Below are 22938 nucleotides of genomic sequence, written 5' to 3' on the forward strand. Positions count from 1 at the left end.
TTTTTCGCAGGTTAAGAAAATCCTATTAAGCGCAGTCCAGCTGAAGTGGCACAGTGGTTAAGGCGCTCGGCTACAAATTTGGAGTACCTGGACTCGAACCCGACTCCGGCGGCAGCATTTCGATAGAGGCAAAGCGAAAATGCGGCTTTGTGCTCTGCGATGTCAGCGAACTTGAAATGTCCCCAGGCCGAAATTATTCCGAAGCCCTTCACTACGGCACTTCTCTCTCCCTATCTACTGCTTCGGCCACGGCGCGCCGGTTGAGTTGTCCTCCTAAAAGAGAGCGACAGTTACTGCGCCTTTCGTTTCCTATAACCGCAATTATTAATTTTAAAGCCCGATAAAATGCCGACTTTGCATGAACAGGTTCCGCAAAATATGGTATGATATTGGACGTCGCAAATACATTCCAAATACTGCACTTTAGCATAGTTTAAATGTGTGCGCGCGTGTGCTCCCGAAGAATAACTGCGTTATAAAAGGAAGCCACAGAGGTCCTTGTCTTCGCCAAATGTATGGCGCTTTACCATTTCAGTCATCTGCCTTCTGTATATATTGATACGTGTCGCTCCGCGAGCGAAACAGCTCATTTTCAAGGAAGCGCATTTGGGCCCAGTGCGCGCCCGAAGCGCGATGATAAGAGTGGGCACAAATATGTCAGACGCCATAGCAGACGACGCGGTTGTCCCCACCCCCCATGGAGCGGCGGCGGGGGAGCGCGCATCGAGGCACCCTACCTGGTTGGATGGATGGATTATCTGGAGGGATCATGGAGGGAACATCTGGTCTCATGCACAGGACCGGATTGCCGAAAGTCAGTCTAGGAACCATCACCCCCTTTCAGATCCCTCTTACCACTTCATACCTACTGTAATTCCACAGTGCCATATTTTTCATGACAGCTGCATTCCTACTAGCTTTTTTTCAAGCTCTGTCAGTTACTGAGCACTTATAAGACACGAGCAGCGCCATCTACCATAATGAATTTTGGACTACTATTGCGATTTACAGCCACCTTCACTATATCCGGTTTATTTCCTCGTTATATCTGTTAACAAATTTTATAAACGCTGCACCACAATACAGCGAATTGCTTGACATCAGGAAACCCTTGCGACTAACGGTTCCGCAGTAATGGTCGTCTGAAGGTCCTCGGAATGCATGGTTTGGGGGTGGAAAGGTCGTCGGTATAATCGCGCACATACTTCGGGCTTTATTTCAATTAGTAATCTTATCCTCAGGAACATGGCAAGTAATCTGACACCACTTCGATTGTTCTGCGACAAACCGGTGTCCCCAAAATTTAATCAAATGGTGGTCCCGAGCGGTACCTCTTTGGTGGCGGCTATAGTGGCGCATATAAAGCGGATCGAAAGTATAAATATCAGATGAGGTGCTACGCGCCCACTGTTGCTATGTGATATAGGGTGGTGACGTGTGAACTGTTTTGGTCAATTTGGCCTTCACTGCAGGCAGACGCGTGCTTGAGAAACGTAAGTAGTAAGAGCTTACGCTCTTAAAAAGTATATAAAAGCTGTATGTTACCGGTACTCACCTATGAGGAAGAAACGTGGAGGATAACGAAAAGGGTTAAGCTTAAATTGAGGACCGCCAGCGAGCTAGAGGAAGGAAGATGGTGTCCAGCCAGCTTTTGTTTAAAAATAGTTTTAGACGTATAGAACTGATATTTTCTGTGGTGTCCCACCTACATTGATAACCGCTTTATGCTCATTTCCCGGTCAGAAACAAAGCCATTTTTTTATTTTCGCCACCAACCAAAAGCTATGAGATGAAATTATAAGCGCAGTAGTTAGTTAATGAAATGAAGAATTTAAACGTTGGTTTCGTTTACTGCCGGAATTATTTAGCGGAGAAATACAGCACATTGCGGGCTATGAGTTGCTGCTTGCAACTGCTGTTGTTTATATTTATACCTGTTTTTCTATGGCGATAGTGGCGGCATTCCACGGCTATACGCGGGCACGTGGCAGGCCCGCGAGCCAGAAGAAAGAAGAAGAAAGAACATGAGCAGGTCGGCCGTGCCGTCTCAGCAGACCACGACCCTTGGGGGGACCGTAGGACCGACTTCGACGTGGGCGGTGTCGGCAGCGGTTACTGGCAAGCCTGGGAAACACGGCGGACAAGGCGGAGGCGGCGCGATGGGATTCACCGCCTCTGACATCACTCTATCGCGCACTCGCGTCGCTTTGCTGTCGCCGACCGAGCAGGACGAGCTGGCAGCACCTGGCATGCACTTCGCCTCCATGGCAGCTCCCTGGGCGGGTTCAGCCAGCGTCGGCGCTGCCATCGGGTACTCGCTGCCCGCTGGCCAGAGCCTCATGCGAACCAGGAACGAGGATGAGCACTTCCAAATCAGCGACCGAGAAATCTTCTGGTGAGGGTCTTCCGGTATCGCTGAGGGAGTTGCCTAGAGCTGTACTATATTTAGGCCAATATTTGTGAAATCCCTCAAAGTAGAGTTAGATTAGAAAAATCAAGTAATTACCCGTCAGTATCGACCCATACGGGTAGAAAGGGAAGCCATGCAGCCTTAACAGAAACATCTTATTTGAATGAAATTCGCCCTTGTCCGGCGATGGAGTCCGGCGCCACAGCTTTTACTGGACAGCCACTGCCAGCTTATTGAACTGTGCAGATCGCATAGCTTTCCTTTGTAGCCGTATGGCTACGGCCGGGGTAGATGCTGCTGACTAAATTACTCCCAAATTTCGGGGTTTATTCAGCCAAACTAACTGTATTGAAGGGACACTGAAGACAACGCGAAATTACCGCAGCGGTGGCCTATATTGGTCTAGCATCTACCTCGTAAACGGGAGGTGCGGGGTTCGGTCCCCAGTGCCGCCGGGTGCCCATCGGTGTTATGTGTACAAGCATTCCGCTGGTCAGGTGCTCTGCTTATTTAGGGTGAAATGCTTGGTAAGTGGGTCGTTGACCACACCTTGAGTAGAAGAAAATCTTGTACCATGGCGCTCTTTGGACACAGATGCCCATGCGACATAAAAATATATCGTCATCATCATCATCAGACAACGCAAAGTTTTTGTTGTTGGTAAAATCTGATAGTTATGCTTTCTTTGGCTGTGTTGGCATTTGCTGTGTAATAAAAGAGGCATTAACTGGTGAGGAATTGGCCGTTGTTGAAAATAGTAAAATTGGTTTTTTGGACAAAGTAAATGGCGCAGTATCTGTCTCACATCTCGGCGGAAACCTGAACCGCGCAATAAGAGAAGGGATAAAGGAGGGAATTAAAGAAAAAAGGAAGAAAGAGGTGCCGTAGTGGAGGTCTCCAGAATAGTTTCTACCACCTGGGGTTATTTAGCGTGCACTGACATCGCATAGCACACGAGCCCCTTTGCGTTTCGCTTCTATCGAAACGCCGCCGCCGTGGTCGGGTTTCAACCCGGGTACTTCGGATCAGTAGCCGAGCATCCTAACCACTGAGCCACCACAGCGGGTAGACGTTCGATTATATTTTAAAGCGATACCCTTAAGGTTCCCGTTATGCAGAAAATCCGACGCCGTCGGCGCGTTGAGGGAAAAATCGGCCGGGGCAGGGAGGCCCACGTGGCCACCCTAAGGCCAATCTGGGACTCAAAATTCTGCTCGGCCCTGCGAAATTCGCCGTGGTAAAAGAAATGGCCTGTCACATCACCTTGTCAGTCATCCGAAGTCAGGTGACCTTGTGGCGTCATCACAACCTGCCCACCAATTGGTGGCAGCTTAATGATTGGCGGTGAGAGGTTACAAGTTAACAAGCTCCACTGATGGCACCATCTGTCATCGCTTAACCGCTGCGCCACTGAGTAAGGAGTGGTATGAGGACTCCCAGAGACTTATGCATGTGAAGTAGAGGCCCAGTTCCGCTTATATGGGCATTAACCTATTAACGTCATACCCTTAAGGCGGAGCTTAAGTGTCTCCTCCAATTTTTTCTGTTGCTCCAGTTAAAACTCGCCATTTTGGTGTTGAGTTCACGTGCATCGATGACTTTGTAGTCGGGGCTAGAAAAAGGTCCTCGAGCGCAGTGATACAGGCTGACTGATCCACGACGAAATGGCACCTAGCGTCATGCACCATTGTGGCCTTCGGTGGGTATACCTGTCTTTCGTTTATTTGCTGCTTTGATGCTTATAAATGCTCTGTATACGGCGCAACTATGCTTTTTGTTATCCAGACACGGTACTCACCTACGGGGCAGAAAGGTGGAGGCTAGCGAAAAGGGTTCAGCTTAAGTTAAGGACAACGCAAGAGCCGTGGGAAGAAAAATGATAGGTGTAACTTGAGACAGGAAACGGGCAGAGTGGGTGAGGGAACAAACGCGGGTTAATGACATCTTAGTTGAAATCAAGAGGAAGAAATGGGCTAGAGAACGACACGTAATGCGCAGGCAAGATAACCGCTGGTCTTTAAGGGTAACCGAGTGGATTCCAAGAGGAGGCAAGCATAGATGGGGGCGGCAAAAAGTTAGGTGGGCGGATGAGGTTAAGAAATTGCGGGTGTACGATGGGCGCAGCTGGCAAAGGACAGGGTTAATTGGAGAGACATGCGACAGGCCTTTACCCTTCAGTTGGTGTAGTCTGGCTGATGATGATGATGATGAAAAGATCGAAACGGAAACATTATTCATTTGTTTTCCTGCCCAGGTTCGACTCGCTGCTTCTGCTGGGCGCCGTGTTCGGTTCCATGGTCGGATGCTTAGTGACATACTATATCGGGCGCCGACGCACACTGATGCTGGCCTGCGTGGGTTTGCTTGCATCGTGGCTCTCCATTGCCGGGGCCTATGCCGACTCGTGGCACTTGCTCACGGCAAGGGTGGTGGGCGGGCTCTGCACCGGCATGATATCGCTGGCGGCACCTGCGTACCTCGCTGAGACTGCAGGAGCCAAGGAAAGGGGAAAGATGGTGAGTGTGTGGACGGTTTGTATCTCAGCTTAGAAATTCAGACCGTGCGCATAGTCACTATTTATGAGAGTACGGAGAAGCTTGGATCAGAATCGTGAAATTGCTTCCGGTCGTGGTTAAGTCCAGTGGTTAAGTGGTAAAGAGGTACTGCGGACGAATTGGAATGAGCATGATTCTCTTGTTAACGATGCAAAGTTGGGCTGCAGTTGTTTGACAGAAAAGGAAGGTGTTAAAAAAGGAAATTTGGACACTTTATAAACTGCGTCTACGAATTGCAGATCATGTTTGGCTCCGAGTACATCCTTGGGTGCGTAGAATGGCTCGGATCAAGAAAAGCCTCATTTTCTTGTTGACATTGAAGTAGACCAGACGTACCCTATCGGATGTCTCCAAAGAATCGACTACTTTCTTGAACTAAAGCCTCCAAATGAACCAACCTAATGCAATAGATTTAAGAGATTACGTTAAGGTGGGTCCCCTGCAGCTTGAGGGATGCCCCTAAATATATTTGATTAACACCGTTTGCGCTTCGAGTTCGCCAGTCCAGCCTCGCCCTGCCTACTTCTGTCCTGGTTAACTTAAATGGTAGAGTGACAGCAGCGGGCAGGCAGTGGCTCTTAGTTTATATATCGTAGTAAGACGAATTGTTTTTAAGTGTGCATTTTGTGAAAAAGCTCTAAGTTTTTTGTAGTCTTATGGCTCCGTTCAGGTGAGCACTAATTAGTTATTACTGCCTTAGTTAACCAAAGCTGCGCTTATAGTCTTAGGTTATCACCATGCGATCGATCCAGCTATGAGAAGAGAATGGATTGCACCTAATTTGGCAGGTACTCTCGGGTCATGATTAACCGCCAACCAGTATCTGTTGTTCAAGAGGAAAGTGTACAGTGTTGTATCGTGCCTGTATTGTACTCTCAAATCAGGCAGAAACTTGGGTGAACAAATGATTGAGTCTAAAACTGCGGACGACACAGCGGCCTGTAAAAAGGAAAATGAGAGGGTTAACATTTAGGTTGGAAGAGATTGAACTTGTTTTGGGTACAAATTCGAGGTAATGATGTCCTACTTAGAATAAAAACGAGGAAGTTAGCATATGGGGAATATCTAGTGAGGAAAAATGGTAGCTAATGGTCCCTTAGTGTAATAGGGTCGATTCGAATGGAAGCTGGGCATAGAAGGGGTTGTAGGAAATCAGATTGGTAGATTATATTGGCAAGTTTGCAGGTATATAGTTGTCGCATCTGGCGCTGGGCTCGGTTATTTTGGGATCATCAACTTATAAAAATGGTGTAAACACTGTCCACAGATTTTATGCACTACTTAGTAGACCAGAGTCTACTAAAGTCATTGGCCATAGTAGTAATAGTAGTAGTGGTAGTGGCAGTGGTAGTGGTAGTGGTAGTAGTAGGAGTAGTACTACTAGTAGTAGTGGTAGTAGAAGAACATTTATCTGGGAAGAGAAAAGTTAGGGCATAGGGGGGAAGGAGATGTGCGCCACAAATGTATAGATTGTATATAGTGTCTATATTATGTGTATATAAAATGTATATAGAAAGTCTATATGCTTTAAAGACAGAAGTCTACGGATAGTCTATAAACTGTCTAATGAAATTGGTAGAGGGGTTTGGCCTGCAATGAACTAAAAGAGGCTGCCGCCGCCATCTATGATGTCGGTGCTGCGGTGATCGATTGTTGCGTCATAGACTTCATACCTGGTTAGTCACCTGCTCCGCTGTGGATGGCGGAGTCTACAAATGGCAGTAAGTTACAAGAACATTTCAGTTAGCATCGTGGCAAAGTGGGGCCTCTGACTCCTTATTTTATGCGCAGGACCGTTCGTTTCTGGAATTTATTTTGTCCTGAATTATGGGTTGGAGCTGGAGGAGGTAAAATTCGAGGTGATATTTTTGTGTTTTTATTTAGGTTGAAATCTGTCTATTCAGCAAATTATTCCAAGATTCGTAGTTTCCCTTTTTACGGCAGAAGGCAATCTTAATATGGTAAACATGATGCATTTTTGGTCATTATTGTCATAAACAACATGGAAATTGCAGGTTGCGCTGTAAAATTCACCAAAGCAAACATTTTATTTTCATTTATTACATATATTTTGCCGGGTTAATCACTTGCTGCGGGCCGCTTGCACGTCCTTGCAAGAGTTACATGCCTTTGTACGCTGCGGAAACATTCATTCAACTGCACAATGATCATTTGCGTGCATTACAATTGATAGAATGGTGCCAATAAGGCGTCTGATCAATGGCCGCGTTTTAGCTGCTCGCTTCTAAAACATCCTTTTGAAACTACTCAGAATATTAAACCACATATTTAATACAGGGTGTTAAACAAGGCTCCGGACTGTCAAGCAGTGCTGGGTACAATACTTCAGAAATGTAACTTCGGTACAGACACTCTCAAAAATTGTATTTCCGATGCCTATACAAGAATCAGAACCGAAGTTGATTTCCAATAGAGATTCTGCACACTGTATTTAGTTAAGACCTCGATACATCACTAAAATGCAAACATTAAGCTGATGATATGATTTTCTGAGCGAGTAAATTTCTCCGTGATCTCAGGAATTTTTAGCCTGTTTGATACAGCGTACTGTTTTTAAAAACGTTTAAACTTATTCACCGCACAGATTTATTTGAATTCTGCACTGTTGGCGCAGCTGGTTTCGTTAGAACTTATAGCTTAAATAAGTTACGTTGAAACAGTCACCTACATAAGCAGCCTAAGAAATTGCGTTTTTAAGCTAATGTGGTTCATGCGCACCTGTTTTTGAGCACTTTATTACATACGAATCAACTTGGAACTTTTTTCGATGCTTTGTGCTATAATATTCGGGCTTCATACGCTTGGCGAAAACCGAAGTCTTTTACCCAACACTGTTTAGCTGACGTTTTGAATTTGAACATTTTGCGTTAAAATCTAGGAGGAAAACCACAAAAATAAAAGGGCTGAAGTTTTTATGAGGCAAACATATCTCCCTATTCTCTGTTATTTGGATATTACTTTTAGAGGCATTACGTAAGAGAAGTTGCTCAAACCGCTGGTCCGAGAGAGCTCCGCGATGAGGCCGTGCTAAAAGCAAACTAAATGAAAAACGCCCCTCTACAGAAGGAGACTCCGTTTTGTATTTTATAAAGCTGCCTTTTATCAACAGATAACAGGGAAGCATACAGGGTGTACCTAAGACTTTATGCAATTTCAAAAATAGGGTTTTTGAGTTCGAAGAGCGCTTTTTCGGCATAGCATTATCATCGGTGAAGTACATCTGAATACAGGTCAGACGTGGTAACTACCAGGCTTTTTAACTAATATGGAATAGTTAACTTTTTAACTATTACTGTTACGCTCGTTAATTATTGAGAAGCATGTGACCCGCCGTAAGTAATATCCATATCAGTTCTTAGAATTTCCCATGCGCGAATACCCGCGGTGGTGTGGCCAAACAAATTGTAGCTATTTCGACGAGTTACGACCACTGGAGGGGTTGTTTTGCCGTCAAGCTTGTCGAAAGCACATGCGTTTTGGCGCGATGCAGCCAAAATTTGTTGGGCCACAGCGCCGAGGGTAACCGCGTTTTTGAAATTCTTAAATGTGACATGTGCTACACGCCTCTCGATAATTAAGGAGTCAAACGGTGATAGTTAAACAGTTAAATATTCAATATCAGTTAACCAGCTTGCTAGACAGAGACAGACAGACAGACGGACGGACGGACCGACGGATAGGTAAGGTGGATGGATGGATGGATGGATGGATGGATGGATGGATGGATGGATGGATGGATGGATGGATGGATGGACGGACGGACGGACGGACAGACGGACGGACGGACGGACGGACGGATGGATGAACGGACGGACGGGTGGATGGATGGATGTCACTTTTATTCGTGTCGATTTTCATACAGCATGAATCAGGCCTACCAAAGCCTCAAAGGCTTGAGTGGCAGCGCCTGGCACACAGCGAAATTGGCAAAAAATAGATACCTTGCAACGAACTTGACAACAACTAAACAACCTGAACACAGACAGACAAATATAGAGGCATAACTTATTACACCAGCAAGAGGGATGACAGTAATTTGAAAATAAGACAGTAACATTAGATGAAGTAATTATGGGGCAGGAAGCAAAGCAGGGACATACCGCAAATTTTTTTTTCAGGTTATATTTAGTTTTCATGCGGAATACACTGGGTGGAAAAGTATTGAAACAGGTAGGTACATAGTATTGACGTGTGTGCTTTCCGTACACGGTTGAGGAGCGAGGATAGCAGTAACGGTATTTTGGTCTTAAATCATGTGCAGCAACATATAGAATGGCGAACTGACTATACCAGAATTGTTTTAGCATAATAGTTTCTGTTAACAAAGCGTTAAAACTTGTAACCTTTAGTCTTCTAAAAATATGGACGTCATTACCAATAGACAAGTCGTAGGCAATATTCTTTAGAAGGGAACACAGAAGTGAATTCACTCTCTGCTGCCATTGAACCGTGCAGTGACTATAAACAGTGATGCCATATCTAAAACATTATAGGCTAGAACATGTGTAACACATTTCCGGACAGAAAAAGGCGCATAGTATCTAATATTATACAGCACGAAGTCTTTGGCAAACAAAAGAAAGCTGGCTGAATTCTGATGTACTTCACTGCTGGCAAGCGCTTGTTTCTGCTAAGAACAGGAATGCTTCAGCTTATGCATTTGACGATGTCGGCGCATATGGCCCCATTGACCCGCGTGTGGAAGAGTGTGTGACCTTTGTCGGAGTGACAAAGTAAACAAATGTTGTGCACTCCCTGAGCATAACGGAAAAATTCGTAAAATTCTGCTGAAAACCACCGCAGCTTGAAATTGGGGAGAAGGGTTGTTCTTTCTACCTTAACGGAGAGCCTGTCTCCTCATTCCTTCTGCCACCGAGTGCGCAGAAGCTCAATGTATACGACATCTAGGAAAAATGAAAACTGACAGCTCTAACGGCCAGTCATTGTTTCTTTCTAATTGCACCTCATCCTTGTTTTTCTCAAAACTTCCTTCGCATCCCAGTGTGGCGCCCACCAGACAGCCATTGCCGCGGGTGTGCTGTTCATCTACGTACTGGGCCGCTACGTCGAGTGGCCAGGGCTCGCAGTTTTCTGCGCGCTGCCACCGGCAGTTGCGGTGCTCCTGCTGTCTCTGGCGGTCGATTCTCCACGCTGGCTGATTCTGCACGACAAACGCGAGGAGGCTCTGAAGACGCTGAGGATTCTGCGCGACACCACAGCGCAGGCTGACGCTGAGTTTGAGGCGAGCACGCAATCCACAGTGACGTCTAGAAAAAATCGGCACGCGGCCGTGTCAGCATGGAGAAATACAGCATAGCGCGTACCGCTACCGTTTACCGTGTACCCCCCCCCCCCCTCCACACACACACAGCGCGCATGCGCTGATTTGTCTCGACCACTGATCTCCACTAGGTGGCTGAATGCCGCGATCCAGCTTTCGGAAGTGGGCGCTAGTGCAGCCACTGGAAGTTGGGCGACATGTACCGGAAGTTCGGTGTCTGCTGTGTATTTCAGTGCAAAAAGTCGCGTCTTAAGCTCTTCCGTCCTCAGTTTTTCGCGTTGTTTCCGTGTTATGTTTACTGTGATATCAATGGAATGAGCAAGCTCAACGCGAGAAATGTGAGCATTGTTTGGGAACCGAAGAAAGCAGGCATGCAGGCCTCACCTTACCTTGGCAAAAGGGTACGTGCATTAAACGTTGTGTCCTCATCTCGTTCTTGTCTTCCGAGCGTAATTAGGAGTAGTGGAATGATTATTAGGCTAGGTCATATTAAAACCGAATTTTCGTCTTGCAAAGAGAAGGCGGACGATGGCGCGGAAATTGTGACACTGGAAGAGCCACTCGTTATACAGCTGCCGCAGTTTCAGTTTCGAGTTTGTGGCAGACGATGTCTCTTCTCATCGATGGCAGGTGATGGTTATCGGTTTAGGGTGTCATTTACCTTCCAGACGTGCATTTAACCGAACTCCATAGCACAGACATGTTTCAGCTGCACAGCGTGAGAGAAACGACTGAGGAGAAAGACGAATGCTGCAGCGTGCGTGACAAGCGCTGCTAGAAGTCAACTGCACAATCTTCTGCATTACAAAACAGTACATGATACACTCCGTCGAAAAAGGAGTACCATGCCATTTGGAGGCGCTAATACCCACCTGCAGAACACCGTTGAACCTCACCAGATAGTAGCCTCGCCCTCGCTCCGGTTCGGTCTAAACATAATTCAGTAAAATGGTCACTGCAAGGTCGGCTGCCTGGTGAAGGTTTCCACCTATTGTTTCTTAAATTTATACGCCATTGATGGTATAACTTGGGCTTAGAGTGCGACAACATGCATCACAACAAAGAGCAGAGTTGGCGATGCTAACGCAATGGAACGACACAGAGCTGAGCAGAGGTGGCTCCGTACATGCTCTGTGTAGCGATGTCCTGTCGTCTGCTAGTGTCATCCCATTGCGATGCAATGGACCCTTATTTTTTAAACGTCTCTCCCGAAGACTTTGCTGGTCTCCTCATGCAGTTGAGGGTGCAACAGGCAGGCATTGTCGTAGAAAAAGACGAGAACGGCAAAAAGACGAAATGCTAAGTACAAAACGAAAAACTGAAAAAGCGTGCTCAAGGTCAGATTTCGTGCACTGCCAAAGGATGACTTCCGGCAAAAGGTCGCTTACTTCCGGTGGCTTCGCTTTCGAGCGCCATCCAGCCTTCTATAGTCGGGTACAACTTAAGAAGGCAGCGGCATTTGCCCCTCAAAGGCGGATGCACACGAGCCTCCGCCAATAGGCGCGCACTTCAGGTGACGTCATGAGCCGGACGGCCGGTGACCCGGCCGACGGAGAACATGCCTAACATGGCCGCCCTCGCTTCGAACTGTGCCGGGCCGCGTCAGCTGTGTGCGTCTCCCTTCGTCAGAGCGACATCGAATTGTTTGTGGGCGTCTGTCATGCCGGAAATATTATTGCAAGCTTACTATGCACAACTTGTGCCGCGTGCGTTTGTTCTGAGCCGTGAGGCGAAAAAAAGGTTACAGCGAACATCGGTGACTGCGCTGCGCTGCGCTTCGTCTGGAAACAGGATCCCGCAGCGGCACACCGCTGCAAACAAATATCGTGCGTGTTTGTTCTATGGTGTCTTGTTTTGCTCCTAAGTGAAGTTACGACGAAGAGAATTTGCCAAAGTCTGGTACCTACTGTGAGCGGCGGGTGTGTTTGTGTACTGTGCCGCTGGGTTTCTCGTCGGACGTGACGAAGTGATGGAGCAAAACCATTTTTAGGATAAATAGTCGAGATCAGTGGCCAGCACGCAGTTGACGGGAGCGTGTTGCCACCCCCCCCCCCCCCCCCCCCCCCAGGACGGCCTACGCATGTATAGTGGTGGGGCGTGGTAGGCTATAAGAGGTAGCGGTGGCCTGACGCGCTTTGATAAAATATCTTAAGCAAGGTGTATTTTTATACCGCTGTCAAGCGTACAAGTTAATTGCACTTCGGCATCCCGAGTGAAACTTTAGGCTACGTGGTTTTAACAGAAAGGCAAACCCATGAAACACAGTAAGAGCTAATAGAGGTCTAAAAAATGTCTTGGGGAAAAAAAAGCCTTACATCTAAAATAAGTTTAACCTAAGCAGTTTTTTAGACTTAGACCTTTACTAGCCCTTTATTAGCTTTGCTAATGCTACCCTTGTATATGGCTAGAAAACATCTTAGGCAGAAATCTTCAAGAACTGTCTTAGACATTTCATTTTTTATTCCTAAATTGGTGCTTGGATTATTTTACACATTTTTAAGACTGATTTTAATGCGGCTTTTAAACCCTCTAAAGCTTTAAAAATATTAGATCATTCTCCTGAAAGAGTCCGCTTAAAAAGAGCTCAAAGCTGATTTGCAATGACCGGAACAATGAGCCTACATTACAAGTGACGGCTGCAATAGTGAGCCATAAATGCATGAGCTAACATGTAAAGCGAACACACTTTTCAGTCACTGCATTAATTCTTCCTTGAACCCAGTGCACATACCCACAAAAAAAAATGGGGGGGGGGGGTTAGCTTTGGTTAAACCTGGAGTGACGCGATAACTGCAGCTGGCCGAGTGGAACTTGGTCACGTGACCAACCACGTGACGAACCACGTGATCAGCCACGGCGCCGTGCCGCCTGCAGCTGCTGCGCACGACGTGACCAACCACGTACAGCGTGGCGGCGCAGCCACAGTGTAGCAGCACCGCCACCGCCACGTTGAAGGCTCGAAATACGCATTTGCTTAATGTCTCCCACACCAAGTACTTGGGTGTAGTCTTTGAATCAGACATGCACTGGAAGCAGCAAATTAAAAAGTGTTTGTTCTAAATTAGCTTATGGCTGTCATATTTTATTAAGGGCGAGGGAATGTTTTCGTGCACCGATTTTACGCATATTGTACTTCGCGTTTGCCATAGTCACTTATTTTACTGCCTAGAGACATGGGGCGGTACCTATAAAACGTATTTAGAATCAATCTTACGCTTGCAGAAGCGTGCTGTTCGTACCATAAGTTTCGCAAAGACAATAGATCCTAGCCGACCACTCTTTCAAGAACTGCAAATATTACCGGTATCAGTTGCATACAAACTGAAGATAGCTCAAATAATAAACATAGTAATCAGAACTAATGATCCAAATCCTCTTAGACTGTGTAGATCGCCGCTGAGACAAACAAGAGCCGCCACTAATAATAGATTTAACCTACCGCCTTGTCATAACACTTACAGTCAAAGGCTATTAGAGTACAATGGTGCCCAGATATGGAATGAGATTCCCGATGCCATCAAACTCAAACATAATTTTTTGGCCTTACTGAAAAACATTTTTCATGTCTGTCCAGAACTGTGGGACTAATACGTTTGTGCTTGGTTTTGTACATTTATAAACCTAATTTTTTTGTTTTTCAGAATATGTATGTGCTTAAAATATTTGCAATGCCGCTATTGTAGCATCTCACGTCTATTTGTACGTGTATTTTGATTGTCTGCCGTTTCTTTAGTGAATATTATGTATTTGGACCTTTCACTAGCCGAGCTGGCTATGGGTCCAATCAAGTTTTGATGTATTGGTGCTATCTAAATGGTAACACGGGTAGGTCAAATAAGGCTCTGTTCAGCGCCCTGCGGAAGTGAAAAATATTTGGTGAACCTCACGCACAGCACAGTTAGGTGCAACCTGGATAGCCAACTTGAAGCCAAAGCAGGTAAGACAAGTCAATGGCAAGGAGTGACAGCACAGGCAAGAAAATAAGCAAACTAAGAACATAGATGCGTACGATGTCACTGTCAGCGGCATTTGAGCACAGTGCAATGGCTCACCATGAATTCAAGAAGTCACTGTGGAGGTCCTTAACTGAAGCAAAAATTCAAATAGCCTGCATAGACATAGAAAGCCAAGCAACCAATAGCAAGTGCACTGCCTTGCTGTAACCATAGACCTCTGGCAAATAACAAAGTTTGCACAATCTTTAGCAGCTAGGCATACAAATGCACATAGCATAAGAAATCGCTCAGAGAATCACAGTACAATTTAACTAAAATCAGGCAATAGCGGTTATTCTACAAAGTATTCTTCCATATTTTCATCATGACCTGCAACAAACAAGTCAGCAACTGTATACTATAGCTTGAGTGGTTTGCTTGGTTTAGATATGCAGTCATTGAATTTCATGAAACCAATATTTTCACTTGTAAACTGGGGGGTTTAACATTTCGAAGCGACACATTGACTTTGAGAAACGGTGTAGTTGAAGTCTGCGGGTTAATTTGGACTACCAGGAGTTCAAGATATGCTGACTTCGCAGAGCATACGTGCGTTTTTGTATTCCGTTTCTATCGACATATGGCGGCCACTGCCGGCATCGAATAACCCGCAACCTTGGGTTCAGCAGCAGAACGCCAATGCCACACAGCCATCGCGACGGGTTTCATGATTACTTAATAAAAATTAATATTACAGATTCTATTCCACAACTGTAAGTTAACCAGACTTTTTAACGAGAGGTGAATTAGACCACTCAGGCGGCCAGAAGGATAAAATCCTGCCAGAATGCAATCGAGCATCGATTTCAGTTTGTAGGTAAAAATTTCGCGCCTTTCTTACCTACATTTAAAGAAAGCTGATTGCTCTGAAGCTTTGTCACGTTGCCAGCACAAATGGTGACAGGATTTTACTACCATATTTCTTGACTGCCTTCGTAAAGAAAGCAGCGCTTGTACGCGAGAGCAACTTAACCGTACCCACTTAAGGCGGCTAAGCCACGCAAGAAAAAATGGAAGGGGACTTACTTTTTCGGAAAACCAACTTCGCATCTTAGCGCAGCGCTGGTAGTAAGATATATCGCGAGGAAACTGCAGACAGCAGCGTGAAGCGCCAACCAGCACGGAACAAAGGACACAGAGGGTAGTTCGCAGAGTTCGCTTCACGCGCGTAGCAAGCAGCCGCTAGCGACTGCAACGCCAAATGGCCATATCAAGTACTAGATTCTTAAACTTGAAAATAAACACGGAAAAATAAAAGAATAACAAACTGCATCTGATATTTTCATATCAAAATAAACACAGCTTGCATACAGTTTATTTTCGCTTGAAACGGTTTAAACCACTTTGACATAGGCTGTAGACTGTATCGTCACCGTGCTCAGCGACACCAAGCAGCAAGCTGCGGCGCGCAGGACACGAGGAAGATCGCGCGTGAGCGGGCTGGGCGAAGCAGCCCCTCCATGACGCTCATGCAGAGGCGCTATGGAGGGGTTATGGAGGAGCGCCGGTCCTGCCGGGCGCTGCCGCCGGCTAGCCGAGGCGGAGCGAAAAGGCGTTCGCGACATGAAGCAAATTTTTTGCTCGCATACAGCGTCGGCTTTCAGGGCCAGTATATGATACCTAAATCTATCCAGAGTGGTGGGTTGGCTGCAGTCGATGTGGACGTGTGACTATAGCGTGATTTCGAGCTCCGCAGGAGAAAGCGGGCTTTCAGAGTTTAGTGCAAAGAGCGGTCCTTGCGTCGACGCGCCTGCTCTTTGAAACATCAAGCAAGAACACCGGAATAACGCAGAACCATCTAATTTATCTGCCGTCATTGCTGTGACCTACGTTCGCCGTGATCTACAGACTTTTGCTAATTGCTGGAGCGAATAGGCGCGTCTTCTTGACGTGGCCTGAAGTTGTACGTGTTAAAAACAATTTTAAGAAAACGTCTTACTACGGACGTTTCAGAGAGGTTTCTGAGCAAACGTTTTGGCTTTTGTGGGAAAGTGCACTCGTACTAAAAAAAATGGCGACATGAAATGAGCGGAATTTTTAAGAGGTTGACGTAAAATAAAAGTAACTTTAAGGTTAACTGTTTGACGTGATAGCGCCAATAAAACGAGCTTAAACGGTTTTCAACAATAAAAAATAGGAAGAAAAAAGCCAGGACCACCAAAGACTATCCAGATATTTGACAACAAACAGGATGGCGGCGTACAGCGGAGCGGGGTTTCATATGATCGCGTTCCTTTGTTGTGTTGCTTCGCTTGTAGCTAAAATGAAGAAGTACTTAAAAAGTGTTATAGCACGTAAAATAAACTTGCGAGTGCTTTTTATGCACCGTCCACACCTTCAAAGTCGCTGCCGTCGAGGTTACCGCACTAGGCCCTCTAAGTGGTTTTCCTGAACTCACTCCAACCGGAGTGTACTCTTCTGCGAGTGGCACTCCACTTGCGACTTCACAAAGTGCACTTATAGCGAGTGGCACTCTTCGTAAGTGCACTTATCTTGCCCATTTGACAGGGGTGTTAATTTTTAGGCTATTTCATTGTTTGCTTGCTGAAACGAAGTTTGGGCGCGACATGCGGCGAGGTCGTGAAGGAGTGGACAGACAGGAGGGGCGCATAGTTATGTCGACCTTGCCTTTTGTTCCAACAAGCAGTAGAGAATGGCTGCGCCTCTATCTCTCACGCAGCGCTTTTATTTTTCCGCTGCCGGAACCATCGTACGCATCACCTAAACCTACACGATTTGGCGAAAACGCATATGGAATGTGTACTCAGCCAATGCGCCACTGCACCAGGTCAATTTGCACCTTACGGGTAAATGGACGCTCCCTGAGTGTTACGCAGAACTGTAATGTCGTCTTTACGTTGAACCTGACTGAAGAACCTTCAAAATGAATTTGCAAATACCAAAATAAAGGGCAAAAATCCAGAAAAGGAAGGTAATTCAAATGCTAACGCGCTTGCAAAGCAGGTGCACACGCTCGATGATAGGTGCGAGAGATGGTAACGAATTGAGCTACGCGAAACGTAACGAACGCGAATAATTAGCAATCTTGATTCGAAGTTTTAACGTGTCCGCGCTCCAAAATGGTGGTCGCTGTTTTCTTCGTACACATGTTCTCAATTACTCGCTTAGGGCGGTTGTTATGTTTCATTACAAAATTCCACACTTGCTTCATTGCTTAGACGTGAGGACCAACTCCCTTTAACTGAAACTGCCGTGCTCTGGTCCGGCAGCTGTCATATACAGTTTCTATTCTGATCGAGGGTCGCGGGATATAATACAGACCCTAACGACTGCATGCTGGTGGAGATGAATTGCTAAAACGCCGGTGCGGTGGGCGATGCCAGTTCCCACTAACGATCCAGATTTGACCGATAGAAATGCGGAGCGTACCACTAAATATCCCTCATAACCAATGGGAGCTTTGGTCTTGGTGATTGTTGGTCATCCGCCCACCTCCCGAACGCCCTTTGGCCGCACGCATCGTCAACAATTAGGCGAGGACGATGTAAAGGAGTCGAAAATGCTCAAAACGATGCGTTAATTTGCTTTTTTAAGCCCCATAAGCCAGGCAGAATAGGATGCCTAATTGATGCAGCAGTCATATATTCCTTTACGTCCTGCCGTCATTGCGTTTACTGTGCAACCCAGCCTAGCGGATCCTTACCCACTCGACCCATACGCCAATCCTGCGCATGCGTTTAGTCACCATGACCTTTGCGACGTTCACAGGAGATAGAGGCGATCTTCAGGAACACACCGACGCCCCTCAATCACTACGTGTTGGCCGTGTTGGTAATGGTGATCCAGCAGTTTTCCGGCGTCAACACGGTTCTTCTTTTCGGCAGCGGGCCGGTCTACGTTGGCATCGCATCCACATCATACGAAGGACTCGTCTTACTCGCCTCTATACAGGTGAGGCGTGAGCTCTGCACGAAGGTATATAATGGTCGGATATGCTGTAGCTGAACAGTGCAACAAACTTTACTCGTAGAGTGCGGGCAGCAGGTAAGCGATGGCGAACGAAGTGGATTTCAAGGCAAGGCAAATGTAACAGGACCAGCGTGAGGTTTGTGAATAAAATTTGAGGGTATAGGGTAGCGGTAGGTATAGGGTAGATCAATGGAAGAGGCCTTTGTCGCGCTGTGGACGTACGTACGATCGTGATGATACAGTTGTGGAGTAGCGCGTTTTAACCAAGATACAGCTGGTGTTTATCACTGCACTGAAGTGACGTAGAATTGAAGTCTAGCACTCTTTTTATGCCAGCCAGCTTAGACTCTTTTCCGCATGCTATGCCCGCATGTGCCAAAAATAAACACTGTACTAAAGCAATTCTCAGTGGTTAGGGCGCTCGACTAGTGATCCGGAGTTCCCGGGTTCGAACCCGACTGCGGCGGCTGCGTTTTTATGGAGGAAAAACGCTAAGGCGCCCGTGTGCTGTGCGATGTCAGTGCACGTTAAAGATCCCCAGGTGGTCGAAATTATTCCGGAGCCCTCCACTACGGCACCTATTTCTTCCTTTCTTCCTTCACTCCCTCCCTTATCCCTTCCGATACGGCGCGGTTCAGGTGTCCAACGATATATGAGACAGATACTGCGCCATTTCCTTTCCCCAAAAACCAATTATTATTATTATTATTATTACTAAAGCAATCGTTGAATTTTATTGTACTCTCCTAGCCTAAGGTCGTAACCTTTCTCCTTAATCGGAAGCGTGTTCTCGCCGTTTATGTATCACGAAAACTACACAAGCTGATTTATATGGCCATGGTACCTTGAGTTTTTCCGGCACCATTCTGCTCCACCTTCCTGAAGTCAGCGCAGGGTGAATGTTGCCGGGGGTGCCAGCAGATCAACTTGCCGCGTGACTGGTCGTAAGAGTTCACATAGAAGTGGGGCCGAATGGACCTTGTCACTGTATAACGCGCACATTTTCGCACGGATGGTGGCACATTATATATGTAGCACAGTGAAAAAGATGTGTCCCATCTTCTTCAAGTGCCAACGCATTCACAACGATGCTCCTATCTACTATATATTTGCATGATGAAAACCACCGAACTATCCAACGATCAATTCAACGAGTTTTTATCTTTCGGTAATAGGCGTCCCTAGTGTTCTGTGCGTTTTTACTAGCCCACGTGCACAGACCGACGCGGACAATTTCGGCTGTAAAAAATTTCGCAGTTTCGAGCTTTTTAGCCAGTTCCATCAATCAGTTGCCTCATAAAACTTGTTAAAGCCATTTTAGTGCTACTTAAAGTTTTTAAACGCTGAAAGAACTGAGGTACGGACATGTTCCACATTTTCTGTTTTTTACGAAGTCATTGATGCAAGTGCGTACCCCTTTTTTTTCTACAAAACCAGTGGTTGAAACGGATTGAAAGAGGCACTGAGATACATCTTGAGTGAACTTTTACGATTTGTATGCACGTTAGTCACAGTACAATTTCATGCCTCACAAAGGGCTAACGACGAAGATTTGGAGACAAGGGGACGTAAAACTCTTGTCAAAATTGTGCACACCAAATGCTTTGCAAAGTATGCGCCGTGCATCCTCAGTGTTCCAAATCTACTGAAGGCGGGGGGCCTCCGTCGTCAGCCCTCTGAAAGATAGCACTTCCGCGGATTCTACAGGAGCCGCGCACAACACGGACTAGGACCAAGCTCCTTAGGCTCTTACTTATGACAGTGACTATACTTAACAAATACCGGGTTCTGGGAAAGTTTCCGAAGCGAGGCGCCTGAGTCGTTAGCGAACGCGTGGCCGTACTGCAACGCAGTGACCGCTTCCAGTAGTCAATATTGCTATAAATTACGTCGCGGAGGACTTCTTACTCTCCCGAAATAAGGAACGCAGGCGTTCCATCAGCGTACGTTAGCGAACGCAGTAATGCCACGGCAACGTTAGCATGCAGGATTTTCTCAAATCGTGGCGCCTCGCAGTTAAACCCTTTTAGCGTTGTTTTGTGCATGATGGTTCAGTTGGTGGTGACGGCGACGGCAGCTCATATGCTAGACGCCCTGGGCCGGCTAAAGCCACTGGCCGTGTCCGTTGTCGTCAGCACGGGAAGCGTGATGGCCCTGGCAAGCGTGTACTACGGTGTCTCGCCTGGGGCCCCGTCCGGGGATATGCACTTCGCTGCCTGGCTCGCCTCATTCTGCAAGGTGCGCGAGCTTGCACGTTTAATTATATCCGATACCAACAAGTCCTATCAGCGATACCTCTCCCGCGCGGTTATGTTCGCTTTGTCGCCCCAACTAGCTCGAAAGTGCATCGTTAGACTATTAAAATAGCTTTAGGTTTCATTTACATAATTGCTGCGGACCGAACAGGAAGAAGAAAAGGGAAAGATTTTAAATCACGCCATACGATTGGTGCGGTTTTAATTTGTGGTATTCATCGATGGGAGATTAGTGGGTTAATTATTTAAAGGTAAATGATAAGCACAAGAAAAAACAACCGCATGCCGCCGGTGGGATTTGAACCGATGACCTCCGGATTTCGTTTCCAGGGCACTGCAGCGGTGGCCGAGTGGTTGAGCATGCGCATCGCATGTGGGAGGTGCGGGGTTCGATCCCCAGTGCCGCCCTGTACCCACCGGTGATACAATGAGTAGAAGCTTTCCCCTGCCTGTTGCTCGGCTGCTTTAGGGTGAAATGCTTGGGAAATGTTCCTTTGAACCCCACTTTGAGCAGAATAAAAAAAAACATTGTTTCGTGGCGCTCTTTGGCCACCGATGCCCTTGAGCCATTAAAATTCATCATCATCATCATCATCATCATCATCAAAATTTTCCATCCTGTGCTCTACCAACTCAGCTACGGTGACGGCTGTCCAATCATCTGCTTGCAGGGATATTTGTGTGCAGTGTAACCTAGCCTTCGGTGTTCAGCATCGGCATCCTCATCTATAGCGGCGGACGTTGTGCGTCCTGTATTAGCTCGAGTGTCACGTGAAAAGTGACCGAATGGTAATGGGGGAAGCTGTGCGATAGCCCTCATATCCTACTCATGGCATCAGCACTGCCAGAAGTCTTGATGGCATGTCTGTTTTTGATGCCATGGGTAGCATAGGAGGGTTATCAGCACATGTTCCCCCTCAACGTTCCATCACGTTTCACACAACACTTGCGCTAATACAGGACGTATTACATCCGCCGCTATGAACGAGGTTAGCGCTGGTGAACACGCAAGGTTAGGTTACACCGTACGTAAATACCGCCGCAAGCAGAAGATTTGACAGCCGTAGCCGTAGATCAGTTGACAGAGCACCGGACGGAAAATTCGGAGGTCGTGGATCACACCAGCGGAATGTGATTGTTCTTTATGCTTTCTAATAAATTAATTTTAAATAATTACCCTATTTATCTCCCACTGATAAACTCCGCAAATAGAAGAAAACATCCCCTATGCACCTTGATGTCGGTGACTGTTAGCTTCCGTCATGTAGATCTGTTCAGCAAACGTACGGAATTATTTCGTGTTACGCTGTTATGAACTTAACGCTATAACATGAGGCGGTAAAAAAAAGAACGTAGTAAAGTGAATGCAAAATGTATTGATTTTTTTTTTACATGTACTGTTCAGCTACCTTTCGCTTCAGGTAATAAATCAGGCTTATTTATGATTAGGCTGCGACTCTTGGCTCCACAGCTACGTAATGTTCAGTGCCCGTTATCGTAATATGTATATGCAATGACGCGCTGCGTGCACGGCCGGTCGCAGATGGTCTTCATGATCGGCTTCTCCGCCGGTCTCGGTCCCGCTCCCTGGTGTCTCGCAGCCGAATTGTCCCCGCTGCGCGGAAAGGGATTCGAGTTCGGCAGCGTGTGCGCCTTCCACTGGGCATCGGCGTTGGCCATCACGAGCATGTTCAGCATCCTCGGAACCACGACGACGCGGCTAGCGCTGCTCATACTCCTTTCCAGCGCCTTCTCCTTTGCCGGAGGCGTCATCGCTTTCAACAGGCTCCCTGATACGCGGCGCGTCAGTCTGGAGTTCATCCTAGTCTCCGGGCAAGGGCAGAGGTCGAGGAGGCCGTCGGGAACTCGACATTCGGCCGGCTCCCGCGCATCACCTGCGGCGCAAGGAGTCTCGCGCAAGGACTCGACCCGCGGCGAGCAGAAAGAATGAAGTGGAAGCAAGCAGTAGAGAAGTCCGAGCCCACAGCGAACTGCTCCAAAGGCTAAAGGTCAAACTAAAGTGAAAGCAGTGTCCAAGGCGCAAACTGAGTGAAAGACTGAGGATGAAGGGAAAGACAATGTGAAGCGGTGGCGGTGGATACCGCAGCGTGTGCCAGAGTTCGAGCGCACGCACTTACTCGAAAGGCTCACGCAGAGTGGAGAGCGCCGCCTGAAAAACTATCTTTTGATCGATGTTCATAAACTGTTCTTTTTCCTTTCCTTCCTCTATGTTCCGTCCCTCGCCATACCATTATAGACCACCAGCAACCAGCACTGTTTTTTGTTGTACGCGTGGGACGTCGCGTTCGCGTGGTGACAAATGCAATGATGAGTGTTCAAGAACGCCGCGTTTGTTTACCACGGCCGTCACTCTGTTTTTTTTCTGTTCTATGCACAGATGAGTTGAAGTCTCACTTACGCGTTATCTGTGTCTGAACTTCTTGGTTTCACGTATGACTGGAAGCCTGCGGCCGCCGTCCTGTATGGTCTT

General features: G+C 46.9%; 2 protein-coding genes across 2 annotated transcripts; both read left to right on the top strand.

The window, feature by feature from the left end:
- Window positions 1-2022: 2022 nt before the first annotated feature.
- Window positions 2023-10303, top strand: LOC144119947 (solute carrier family 2, facilitated glucose transporter member 8-like). The gene is made up of 3 exons (XM_077652445.1): window positions 2023-2395; window positions 4665-4926; window positions 9989-10303. The coding sequence occupies exons 1-3, from the start codon at window positions 2025-2027 to the stop codon at window positions 10301-10303; spliced, it is 948 nt and encodes a 315-aa protein (XP_077508571.1). The 5' UTR covers window positions 2023-2024.
- A 7712-nt stretch (window positions 10304-18015) lies between these two features.
- LOC144118889 (solute carrier family 2, facilitated glucose transporter member 8-like) lies at window positions 18016-22938 on the top strand. The gene is made up of 3 exons (XM_077651675.1): window positions 18016-18174; window positions 20248-20430; window positions 21991-22938. The coding sequence occupies exons 1-3, from the start codon at window positions 18058-18060 to the stop codon at window positions 22396-22398; spliced, it is 708 nt and encodes a 235-aa protein (XP_077507801.1). The 5' UTR covers window positions 18016-18057; the 3' UTR covers window positions 22399-22938.

The sequence above is a fragment of the Amblyomma americanum genome, chromosome 2 (assembly GCF_052857255.1).
Source record: "Amblyomma americanum isolate KBUSLIRL-KWMA chromosome 2, ASM5285725v1, whole genome shotgun sequence".
NCBI lineage: Eukaryota > Metazoa > Arthropoda > Arachnida > Ixodida > Ixodidae > Amblyomma > Amblyomma americanum.

Excerpts from the sequence above, each read along its gene's own strand:
- LOC144119947 (XM_077652445.1), top strand. The coding sequence starts at position 2,025 with ATGAGCAGGTCGGCCGTGCCGTCTCAGCAGACCACGACCCTTGGGGGG. Across the intron at positions 2,396-4,664 it reads AGCGACCGAGAAATCTTCTG|GTTCGACTCGCTGCTTCTGC; the intron begins GTGAGGGTCTTC and ends TTTCCTGCCCAG. Across the intron at positions 4,927-9,988 it reads CCAAGGAAAGGGGAAAGATG|TGTGGCGCCCACCAGACAGC; the intron begins GTGAGTGTGTGG and ends TTCGCATCCCAG.
- LOC144118889 (XM_077651675.1), top strand. The coding sequence starts at position 18,058 with ATGGTGATCCAGCAGTTTTCCGGCGTCAACACGGTTCTTCTTTTCGGC. Across the intron at positions 18,175-20,247 it reads TCTTACTCGCCTCTATACAG|TTGGTGGTGACGGCGACGGC; the intron begins GTGAGGCGTGAG and ends ATGATGGTTCAG. Across the intron at positions 20,431-21,990 it reads GGCTCGCCTCATTCTGCAAG|ATGGTCTTCATGATCGGCTT; the intron begins GTGCGCGAGCTT and ends GGCCGGTCGCAG.